Source organism: Phalacrocorax carbo, chromosome 23 (assembly GCF_963921805.1).
Source record: "Phalacrocorax carbo chromosome 23, bPhaCar2.1, whole genome shotgun sequence".
Classification (NCBI taxonomy): Eukaryota; Metazoa; Chordata; class Aves; order Suliformes; family Phalacrocoracidae; genus Phalacrocorax; species Phalacrocorax carbo.
In genome coordinates this window covers 5,771,805-5,783,851 of record NC_087535.1, presented here as the reverse complement: position 1 = coordinate 5,783,851, position 12,047 = coordinate 5,771,805, and the positions used below count along the sequence as shown (strand labels likewise).

Below are 12,047 nucleotides of genomic sequence, written 5' to 3'. Positions count from 1 at the left end.
CAACATTTTCCCACTGATATCTAGTTAGATCCCACAGAAGGGGGTGTCTGGCCATAAAGGCGAGTTACAGCACTTGGAGATAGTGAATTCTTTTTTGTTTGGTTGGTTTTGGGCTTTTTTGGGTGGTTTTTTTTTTTGTTGTTGTTGTTGTTGTTGTTTTATAAATCAATTACTTCTTTTAGGAATTCGCACAGCCTGTTGCTAAAGAAAATTACGCATTTATTTTCTTTTAAAAATGAACTGAAATACAACTTTAGGAAATATCTGTTCATTACATTGAGATACATAGTTTGAGACTGACTTATTTCCAAAGTGTTCCTTCACAGAGCATTATATTCACATGCACCTTATATGTCTTCTACATTCTCCACCACATTACACCTCATCACAACATTTATCATAAAAAGGCTAACCTTTAGACATCGACATTTAGTGTGAACGTCTGCAATGTACAAGAAACCCTGAATAGAAATTTGATTGCACCGAGACAGATGTAGGCTGGTAAAATAATAAGGCACAGTACTATGTATAGGGAACATGGGTTATTTTTTTAGCGACACAGACTTACTGACCTACTTACCCCGTCTGCGAGAACTGTATTTGGATTAAAGTCTCCGCACCCTCAGAGCGCGGGGACAATGTTCACCTATCCAAGACTGCTCTGATGACCCAAGGATTTCACGTGTTATGGTGGGAGTTAAAAAATTGTAAGATATCAGTGGAGTTTTAGAACACGCAAGGGCTTTTATGGGAAGTATGAAGCGTATACGTTTCCCCAAACCCTCATCAAATTAAACCAAAACCAAAAACTCCCTCCAAAAACCCCGCCATCAAGTGGTATCTGCGATAAACACTAAGTATAAAAACGTGAGGTCCAGCTTTCACAACCGCCAGGTACCCACAGCTCCGAGTGCTCAACACATGCAAAAGCTGCAGGTTTTTTCATTAAGGAAAAGTCCGTCAGCGCAGCTGGTTTTGCATCTCAGCTGGGTACCGCAGGGAAGTGCCGCGGATCTTTCCGTATTATTTTGGCTCTCCCCTTCCACACCACTATTAAACTTTGGCAGGCAGGGGATTTGTATCAATCATTTCAGCAGAGATCTCTGCGTGCAGATTCAGCTGTTTGCTTGTATGGCTAGGATTAGCAAGACATTGCCGAGATCAACATGTACATGTTTCACAGCCAAAACAGCTATTAGTATTAAACAAGAAAAAAAAAAAAAAAAAAAAAGAGCTGTAGTCTGCAGTGAATACCCCTTTAAAAAGGACCCGAGGTTTATTTCGGAGGTAGTTTTAAAGAGGACAACCATTGCAAAGAACCTCTACTGATAAACTGCTGCTTAAAAAGCTTTCAGCTGCATGAAAGTCCTCACAGGTCACAGCGGTTGTAAACAATTTCAGATTGAGCAACACGCTCACTCTTCCACAAGAGCCACCCGAAAGCTTTCCAGTTAGTCTGCTCTAAATTCTTACGTTACCGGACAACTCCAGTTCCTATTCAAGCTGGATGGGAAGGATCAAAAAAAACTCTAGCGAAGAGTATCTGTTGTGTGCAGATCTCTATCATCAGGTCACTGTTGCGAAACAAGCTTCCCATTCAGCAGCTGGCGTTAGTAAGATCAAACCTGTAAAGAACTAAACGCAGCCCGGGCAGGCGTCTGCCTGCGGTACCGGGTTCTGCGGGGAAGCAGCGCACCTCACTGTCCCACTGAGTTCAAATAAAAACAAGTCTCCCCCCTGCCGCTTGGACATGCGGAAAATATTTGGACCCCCGTGTAAAAGCAACGTGTATCCGTTGGATGTGATGCTCGTGCCTTGTCGTTCATTTATATAAAATATCGCAAAACCCAACAGGTGACAATGCAGACAATAAACTCAGCATGTTATTTACAATACAGAGACTGACAGTGTAGTAAAACAGAGGGAACGTTATAAGGAACATTTTAAAACAAGTTTAAGTGACTTTTATAAATGCAGTGTCTGTTTTGCTGTAAACCCAAGTGATTTGCATTTGTTCTGTGCTAACTTCCTACAAGCACACGACTGAAGTTCCAGTGGAATCTCACTAGTGCTGGCAGATTAACAAACTTGCAAAGCAAAGAGTTACCGCACAAAGAAAAGCTGTTCTGTTAATCTATTTAGACAAGTTTAGTTTCAGACAACTTTTAACATTCCAAACAGTACCACAACTAATGAAAATGATGGACTTCTGGCAATTTCAGACCTCAGTAGTCTTTAGCTTTCCAAGGAAGACAGCGTGAATTTGGGATTTGACTGTACCTCAGCGAAGACAGCCACCGCCCCCGCCCTTGATGAGCGACACCGCCCAGCGCCGCAGCCCAACCCTCCGCGCGTGCCCGTGGGCAGCCCCTGCGCTAATTCACAGGGACCTCGGCACGCCACGTGCTCGCAGGGACGATTCCTCAGCTCTCCCCCAGAGAGGAGATTTGTTAGCTCTCTTGGAGGGCTCTCCCAGTCTGGGAATACTGTGTCGCACTATTCACCGAAAGCAAGCATTTTATAAAGAAAATGGGGCTTAGTAGCTGGAAACAAGACAAAAATATTCTCAGCTCTATTCCCTGGTTTATGAAGAAGTAACTTTACTTATATAAAAGTAAAACTCTGCTGAGGCTGCTTCCTTTTCCTTCTCACCTACTATGAGACAACCCAGCAAGACAGTTCACTATGCACTTGATCTTAAAACATGGAAGTCCCAAGTAAGTAAGCTCCACTTTTAAACATGCTCGTCTCATAACAGGAACCTTGTGCAGTCAGGTCATGCTGAACACATTTTCTAGATAAAAAGCAATGTTCTTGCCAGCTAATTACTTTATCTGCAGTTTTACAGCACCAGCCCTAAGTGAGATTACTGTGTGTACACCAGAGGCTGTTAGATTAGAAGTTACCTCATAGTAACCACTTCCCAGAAGCCACCGGAGAATGATTATTCTACATTTGGCATTTTACAGATGAAAATGGTTTAGAACCAAGACACTCCTCTGTGTTCCTAAGAGAAGACCTGTTTGTACAGCTCCTAGCACCCCAACACCCCACTGCCTTCTGCCAGGCTCCAGACACTACCATCACTTTACAGTCTCTACGTAAGGTGCTTTTCTACACATCTTTCCTAACAAGCTATTGCTCCTGAAAGGTTTTTTCTCCTCACTTGTAAAAAAATGCATAGAGTAAAGGGCAGAGGAGGAAGAAGAATGTTTCTGGCTCTGAAAACATGCCAATTCTATTGGAGATTCTACTAAAATCGATGGTATCTTCTGCTGCTTCACCCAAAAATCCACTTCCCTGATGCTCCATTCAAATAAAACTTCACTCAGCCGAGCAAAATAAAAAATACCAGTCATGCATCATTATGAAGTCAACCATGAACATACCATACACGCTGGTATTACTTGTAGCTGCATGGATAAAGGCTAGACTGTTATTTTAATATTATTACTAAGCTTGTTGAATTTACACTTGTGAAATAAAAGAACTCAGAAAAGCCAAGTACACGAGAGCCTTGGTTTAAACAAGAATCCTGGAAAGTTTGGAGCTTTGGCTCTGTCTGTTTGACTTTTTGTACAGGCCTCCGCCCAGTGTTTCACCACTGCTGTGATTAAACAGAGCAGAGGAGAAAACGCAGCCCCATCTTCTCAGAGGGAGGGTCTTGTGTTGAAGATGTGGTCACCTTATCTTAAAAATCACCCTGATAACTCCTTTGTTTGTATACTGGGAGTCTCTTGTTTTAACACCAAAAGCCTGCTGCAGAGAAACTCATTAAATTTAAAACCTTCTGTTCATAAAAGCTCTAAATTGTATTTAAAATCGTGTTCAGGCACCTGGCAAGAGATCAGATGTTTCTGTAAATGGACTCGAGCCACGTGGCCGCAAGAAGTAACAACCCGAACGAGTTGTGCTGTTGCCATTACAGGTCACACCACCTTTTCATGTTCTTGGAGGATAAAGGAAGAGGAAATACAAGCTCACATATTTCAAGAATGAGAAAAACGTAGGCAACTCTCTCCCAAAGACCTGAAGGAATATGATCAGAAATAAAACTATTCTTCCTGTAACGTATTTTGATTTGGCTCCCCCAGTTCATGCACCTTCCTAGTCTTTCCTGGTATTTCACAGATTATGCTTAGATTTCAGGGCACGCTTCCAATTATTAGGTGTGCCCCTCCGCCCCCATTTCCTAGTTACAGTCCTGGGCCTTGCAAACTTCTACTTGGCTGACAGGGGCGGCATGTTTGCTTTTTATTAAAAGAGCTCCATTTAATTAAATGGAATTCACTCTACACACAAAAAAAAATTTAAATGAGCAGAATCTCAAACATGTATATGAAAGAGCTCTTTACGGTTAACACTTTTGTCTTGGGAACAACACAGGAAAACAAGCAAACACACAAACCCCTGGCAGAACAGATGATTTAAATCTGAGCTCCAAAGAAACATATAATTGATTCATTAGCCCTTAACAAACTGGCCCACACTTGTGATGGAGCAGTCCTGATCTTGAATTCCCCTACCAGGCTCTTAAGGGAAATAGCAAGTGCACAGAAGTTAGTAGTTTTATTTCAATATATCCTGTGTTCCGTGGCATTTCTATGCTCCTTGGGAGGGGGGGCAGGGAATCAAGCAATAAAATCTCAACACCAAATTTTGTCGGTGTCTACATCCCATGGTGTTTTTAAAAATCTCAGCCAGGAAAGTTAAGGGAAAAGCAGTGCAGAGAAAAAAAAATTCTTCAAACATAAGCTAGCAATTTGCAAGTAAGTTCCTAATGCATTACATTAATGCATTTGTGCTTTTGACAATGGGTGTAAAAGCTCTCCCCAGAATAAACAGAGTTCAGTTGGCGATTAACTGAAAATGTCTTTTAAATCAATTTCCCTTGCTGTCTTAAGCAAAAGAATCTCTTGAACTGTCCTGATAAAAAACAGTCTGATTTCTAAAAGAGCATTATTAAATAGCACGTCTGCCAAACTGTCATTTTACTCAACAGCTGAGCTGACCTACCCAGTAATGTAATATGCACCACGTTGTGAGTGAAACAACTGGATAAAAGTTAGCCCTTTAAACGCGTACGTGTTGACTGAACTTTGTATAATTCAAGATGTAGCCTCTAATAAAAAGTAAATCCGTTAAAAACCTCTGCATTTAACTTCCTTACACATTATTAACAAACAATTAAAATACAAGGTATGTATTCTGGAAATACATAATTCCCTATTAGCTGACCAGTTTGGGCAGCACAGTACATAGAGGTATACTGCCATTGGAGTCGGATGTTAAATTAGCCCTCAGCTTGTTCGCTACTCCAACTACGGGAGGCAACTTGGAACCTATTCCTGTGAAAGAACTTGTGTAGCTAGAAATCCGTTTATTGGAGGTTTTATCAGTGCTGGGTGGTTTGGGCGTTCGTTTACAAATCCAAGGGTGCCTCAAAGCTTGACTCGGAGTCATGCGTGCGGAAGGATCCCAGCTGAGACATTCTTTTAAGAACTCTATAAACAAGGGATCGTCGCAGCCTTTCAGTGCCGTCACCCAGTCTTTGTTCCCTGGAGCGCCTCGTATTTTACCCCGGCGCGATCGACTCCCGTTAAGGGTCACTCTTCCATCTGCATGCGTAGTTACAATGCAGTAGCGAGGATGACCCTTAGAGCTGATGAAGTTCTTGGCTCGCTTGGATTGATCCAAAAGCTTCTGAGGTGGCATTCCAAGAAGTTCCATCATGCAAGCCAACTGGTCTCCCTCATCCTCTCCAGGAAAAAGAGGATATCCAGTCAACAGCTCCACCAGAATGCAGCCAAAACTCCACATGTCTATGGGCATCCCATAGCGACTTCCCAGAATCACCTCTGGTGCCCGATAAAATCGAGACTGAATATATGTGTAGACTCTTTGGTGCTCAAAACAGCTGGACCCAAAATCTATAACCTTGATTCCACTCCTCCCTTGCTGTTTTAGGAGGATATTTTCTGGCTTCAAGTCACAGTGTATGATTTTGTTTCTATAAAGGGCATCCAAACACTGCAATATAGAGTGAGCAAACTTGCGCACCAGTTGGATGCTGAAGCCCTGAAACTTATTTCTTTTAATCAGCTCATAAAGGTTCATACTCAAGAGTTCAAAGGTCATACAGATGTGGTTCCGAAAGGTGAAGCTTTCCAGCATGTGAATAACATTCATACTGCCCGTTTTATCCTGCTTCTTCAGATGCTCCAGAATCCGGATTTCTTCCGCTGCTTGGCGATGGAATCTCTTTTCATTGCGAACCATCTTTAAGGCTAAGTGTTGGTGGAGTTTGTGATCGTAGACCTTAGCAACTTGTCCAAAACTGCCCTTGCCAATGATTTTGAGTACTTCGTACCGGTAAGCAAGATGGTCGTGGGGCACGTGAATGTAGCTGCCTTGGTCGTCATCATAACCTCCATTGTTGGGACCACCAATAACTCCTTGTCTCTTTTTTGCTGCTGGACCCACAAAGTAAATTTCAGAAAAATTAAATATCTCCTGCTGCTCATAAGCAGATAACTGATGTTTGTACTGTTTGACAGCTTGCTCTGGAGCTTGGGAAATGGCTTTATGTGCTTTTGAGGAACTACCACCACCTTTAGAAGTGCTTACACTCTCTATGCTTTTATCTTTTGTCAGGGAAGGAAGAGGTCTTTCTGAACCAGTAATTCCTGCAGACTGAAGAGTGCTACTCCTTCTGTTGCCAGAGTCCTCAAATAATTGCTCCACTTTGACCTGACTTCCAGCCAGAGGGAGATCCTTCATTGCAAGTTTGTTGCTAGAAACCTACAGATGGATAAACAAAAAGAATAAGCTTTACTGGATCCTTTAAAGCACAGACTAAGAATAAAATCAATACCACCTAAACCAAAACCAGTAACAGCAACAGGTTTTGCATTTCTATTGGGAACAAACAGAAAACGGTGGACCTAAACTCACACAAGTGACAAGCACAGTTATAAAAGGGGACACAAAGAGAACACAACTTACTGAAACAAGCACTTGCACAAACGTAGTGTATTTTTAAGTCCATAAAGGGTAAACCCTAAACGGTCAAACACTCAGACACGAACACAATACCTATCTCTACTAGTATGCACGTAGTCAGCAAACAGCCGGGGGAACAGCTATGTTTAGCTGTAAACGTGGGTGCAGCAAACACAACCAACGACAGATGCAACTTGCACCTGTCTGAAACATGCAACAGAACATGAACGTGCACAGAAGTGTTAGGACTATTGTAAAGACAAGCGTGCCAAAGGAAGACAAAGAAACGACAGCAAGTGGCATAAGGCTGGTGTAACCAAGCTGAACAAGGAGCAAAAGGATGACAGAGCAAGACACGATAAACTATATATTTTTTTAAAAAATGATGTCTTTCCTTTGAAGGGGAAAATACCACCATATCCACAACTCCCTTTGAAATCATGATAGCTGCACAACTATCTTAAGACAGACTTGGAAGTTTTGAATCATCAAGAATATCTCTCACTCCAAGTTTGCCGTCAGTAGTTTGCAACCACTGCCTGTTATTGCCATATGTTAAAGTATTTACATCTGAAATGAGCGCACAGAAGGTGAGAAAAGCACTGTGAATTTTTTCAAGCTTGTCACTTTTACAAATTATTAAATGCTCAACTTCCTGGAGTTCAGTTCCTTACTTGAACAGCAGTTATTCCCCTCTTCTACTCACTGACACTCCATGCTGAGAGACAGCAGAGAGGTGTTGTCTTAGCCTGTGCAAGACTGAAGAAGCCATGACTAGAGTAGCAACATCTGTTTTCCATTTTGTCCTTTAATCTAAAAATAAAGATTTGAGACACATGCCAAACCGAATCCCTGAAAACCAAAATAACTACACGGGAATCAAATGAAAAATATAAATAAGCCTGCAGATCCACAGCAATAAACCCAAATTCCTTTTTAGTTACATACAATCCAGCATCTCAGCGCTGTCAGTAAATAAGGGAAGTGAATGTTCTCGCCAAAAACAACTACACTTTTAAGAGTCTGTTTGTTGGTGCACCATGAAACGTTAGCTCTTGATCACAAGCCCTGAAAAATGGCATTTCCTGCAGAAGTCAGTCCTTATCAATGGTGATTAGGGGCCATCGGATATATCCTACTGAGTTCCACTACTCTGAGTCCTATCAACCCAAAAATACAGTGTACTGTAAGAGACACGCCTTTCCAGAAAGTCTTAAATAAAAAAACAAAGCCCAACCCTGGTAACTTTAAAATAAACGCCTTTTTCTCGGAGTCTGGCTGACCCTCCAAGAAAAGAATTACATTTTTTCAGAACTGGACTATTCAGTCCAGCAGATGCAAACAAGTAAGTTTACGAATAAACAGTGAACATAAGCACAAGGTTCACACTTGTCTGATTTCTGAAGTTTGTTTTTTTTTTGGGGGGGGGAGGGGGGCACAGGAGAGAGGGGGAAAACAAAACCAAAACAAGCCTGTCCTTCTCTTGTAGAAGTCTCATTTTCACCTTTGCAATCAAAACTCGACATTCCTCCTACATGGGTTTCAACTGTACACACAACAGGAGCCACTATTTATCAGTGCGACTTCAGAACTGACACAACCGCTCCTTTGCGGACGGCCGCCCTGACGCAGAGCGCTGCCGTGGCGGTTTGCATTCGCAGGGCTCTGCGGAGCAGCCTTCTCTAGCTGGATGAACAAATTAAGCACCAAGACTTCAAAATGCGCTACTGTACCGCACCAATTGCTTTCAGCTCTCTGATTTCTGACAAGTGGTGTTAACAGCCCGAATGTCATAAATTGTAGCAACGTGACAAAGTGTGAAAGCCTTGCAGTGCTCCATCTAAATATTCCCTATTCAGGAGCAACAGCAACTCCGCTAACGGTCTCTGTGGCAAACATTCTGTACCTTTGGATTCCTAAATGTACAAGGAATTCATGATTCCATTTATCGTGGAACTAGTTCTTAATGAAGAAACTAGAGCTTTAGATCTCAAACCCGACTTAACAGCCACTCAATAGGAAGGACTAAATTTTCATTCCTAGGGGACTACCAAAATCACTCGCCACCTGACAGTCTGACACACAGATCAATCTTCACCTGAACTCAGAGGAGCTGCACTTCAAGTCAGATGACTTCTGGGTAACACCAGCTTGCTTTCAACACCTTTCTTTTACAAATCACAGGCTGCACAGGTTTTGTTTTATTGATAAAGTGCTATCAGCAGCCAATAAATTACACTGCGACACAAGCAGCACCCGCTTGAAGATTTTCACATACTTAGAAAACTTCATCTTAATTGAGAAGGAAATAGTTAACCCAGTTCCTACACAATTGGTTTTGCAAAAGTGCATCAGTTATTTTCTGAATACTGAATTAAACAACCTGAATTAAACCTCTCAAAGCAGAGATATTTATGCTGTCTTACAGCCGAGATGAAAAGAATGGGCAGCTGCAGACATCAGAAGTTTTCAATTCTCATGTAACATTGCATCGTAACACAAAAATCTTGCAAGAAGGAAACCAAATATCACTGAAGTCCGGCTACTTTCCCATTAAAATTGAACATCATGATTTTCTTCCTTCCACGCTTCATCTCAGCTCCTGCTCCAAGACACCACTAAGGTTGTATTTTTTTGATGTGTCATTATGGCATTTTATAATCCTCAATCTTGTTTTAAGACATTAACAGGCTTGATGGACAAAACACAGATGAAGAATAAGATACATCGGGGGAACAAAGTATTCATGGAGTTATACTAGTATTCAACGGGATAGTTCCATTCTACGGATTTCTGTTCAGTTATGAACAGCTGTAGTTACACTATGACCTAAACATTGCCATTTCAGAGTTCCCACCCCCTGCAAAAAAAACAACCCACTACTGTTCAAACTCTGCTATTCTGCTACATTTCTTCTGCTCTCCCTCAATATTGCCAAAAAGGGAAAACACAGACCCATGCTGCTGCGTTTGCTTGGTAAATGGCACCGACCACATGACTCACTAATATCTGTTACCATGAATTCCCACAAGGTGATGATTTTCAAATGCATCTTACTCAGTGAAGTGTCTATTTTCACATTTTAAAATAAGTGGGGTTTTTAAGCCTGAGCTCCTTCACTTCTGCCAGAATTCAACAAAAGCCAAAGCACATTTAAAAACCATATAAAGGTCAGATCACTGTACGGCTGAACATGACCACTACTGCTCAGTTGAATCAAGTTAAGGAAGGATCCCAGAACTCCACATCTGCTGAGGAAGCACAGCACTTACAAGGCAGCACATTAACACCTGCAGTCTGTAAAAAGCTATTTTGCCAGAAAATGTAGTGGCAGATAATGCCAAAGTTTTCAGAGGAGAAAGACACTTTTGTAAGATCTTTGGCAGCCACGCAAACCCAAACTGCTCTTTCTGCTGTTCGTAAGTACTTATCTCTTGGAATTTTCATGAGGGAAACCAAAATGGAAACGTGCAAGAGCTAAAGGGAAGCATGTGTGGATTTACATACTTATCAACATACGAGGTGAAACTGCAGAACACTTCAATCATTTGTAAAATAACTTTCTTGATTAAAACATGAGCTGAGGATAGTAAGGATTTCTGAGGCTGCCTAGCAAGTTCTACACTGAACGCAAAACCACATCATTTTTATGCGTAGTAGAAGCAATAACGTTAATAAGCGACTACAAAGCTGCAACATCCCACTTCTTTAATTTATTCTCTATAGCAAGTCATCTAACTCCTTGAGAGTTTTCACCGCCACACAACACAACTCCGTGAAGACCCAGACAACTTTAAAATACTCACATTAGATCTTCCAAGGGACGGAAGTCCTGGAGGGCTGTGTTCTTCATTTGTAGGCTCTTGGTACCTGATCTGATCTATCCTCATGTAGGAGTCATATAATCCGTCTCCAAACCTGGCTGGAAATGTCCCACATACAAACCAGTTAGTCAGAACGATTCACGTTGATACAGAGAGAGACAAATGCTGAAATGTGTCTCACTGAGCACATTTTAGTCCATAAGATCATCAGTTCTTGTTCGTTTATTAAACAATCTTTAGAATTTAACTATATTTTAATAACACAACAGAGTGCAAAGCTCTTGGGAAATCTTAACTTGTGATGCTTTTAGTTTAGAGCTTCTCTTTTTTTAATCAACTTCTGCACCACAAATGTATCCTTAAGAAACATTAGCCAGCATGCTCTCCATTTTCCCTTGAGTAGGATAATCCCGAACTAGCCTTGTTGAGAACAACGGGAAACGAGCATACACTTAAACACTTGATAGGACTATCCTTTGGAGTAGGTTATCCTTTAAAAATGATATGTGGGAATTACAGTGAGCAGATTTTCTGCCAGGGCGGGGAGTAAGGTCGCGTCGGTTCGCACCGCAACTCTTGGCAAATACTGTTAAAGAACTTCAAACGGCAGCGCTTAACGCGACTGACTCCGCACCGGGGCCGGGCGGTTCTGCGAGCTGGAGGAACCGCGGGGGGAGCCCGGGGGCTCCAGCCCCGGGGGGCTCCAGCGCCGGCCCTCGGCAGGCCCTCCCCGCGGGACCCCCGCAGCCGCCGCCGGGACGCACCGGGGAGGGCCCGGCGCCCGCCTCAGCCCCTCTCCCGCCTCAGCCCGGCCCCGCCGCCTCACCTGAACCGAGGGGCGCCTCCGGCTTCCTGCCCAGCAGCATGGTGGCGGGGGGGGACGGCCCCCATCCCCCGCCGGGCCCCGCGCCGCCGCCTGCCCGCTCTCCGGGCTCTCCCCGCTCCAGCGCTGCCGCGGCGGGCGGCGAGGCCCCGCTCAGGCTGCGGCCGCCCGCCCGCCCCGGGCCCGGCCGTTGCCAGGGGAACGGCCCCCCGCCGCCCGGCGCCTGCGCACTGCGCCGGGAGGGCCGGGCCGGGGCCGAGACCGAGGCCGGGGCCGGGTCCTCGCCGCCCGCGGGGCTCCGCGGGCCGGGGCAGGGCTGGAGGTCCTCCCTCCTCACAAAACATTACTTTTTTTTTTTTTTTTCTTTAAATCCGTACCCAAAACCTTTGCGTTTCACC

The 12,047-nt window shown here is 43.4% G+C and overlaps 1 protein-coding gene across 2 annotated transcripts; it reads right to left on the bottom strand.

Moving 5' to 3' along the window:
• Positions 1-198: 198 nt before the first annotated feature.
• DYRK3 (dual specificity tyrosine phosphorylation regulated kinase 3) lies at positions 199-12,006 on the bottom strand. 2 transcript variants are annotated; one of them, XM_064471885.1, is made up of 3 exons: positions 11,653-12,006; positions 10,809-10,920; positions 199-6,801 (listed from the first exon to the last, which is right to left on the bottom strand). In XM_064471885.1, exons 1-3 carry the CDS (start codon positions 11,991-11,993, stop codon positions 5,230-5,232), a joined length of 2,025 nt encoding a protein of 674 aa, XP_064327955.1. In that variant the 5' UTR covers positions 11,994-12,006; the 3' UTR covers positions 199-5,229. The 2 variants fall into 2 exon arrangements, with proteins under 2 accessions (XP_064327955.1, XP_064327954.1); XM_064471884.1 differs by having other exon boundaries at positions 10,809-10,924; positions 11,653-11,923.
• Positions 12,007-12,047: the final 41 nt, after the last annotated feature.

What these genes read in the sequence shown, in the direction of transcription:
- DYRK3 (XM_064471885.1), bottom strand. Translation starts at nt 11,993, where the DNA reads ATGTTTTGTGAGGAGGGAGGACCTCCAGCCCTGCCCCGGCCCGCGGAG. An exon ending in GGAGGCGCCCCTCGGTTCAG is followed by an intron (nt 10,921 to 11,652) that starts GTGAGGCGGCGG and finishes ATTTCCAGCCAG; the next exon opens with GTTTGGAGACGGATTATATG. An exon ending in CGTCCCTTGGAAGATCTAAT is followed by an intron (nt 6,802 to 10,808) that starts GTGAGTATTTTA and finishes ATCCATCTGTAG; the next exon opens with GTTTCTAGCAACAAACTTGC.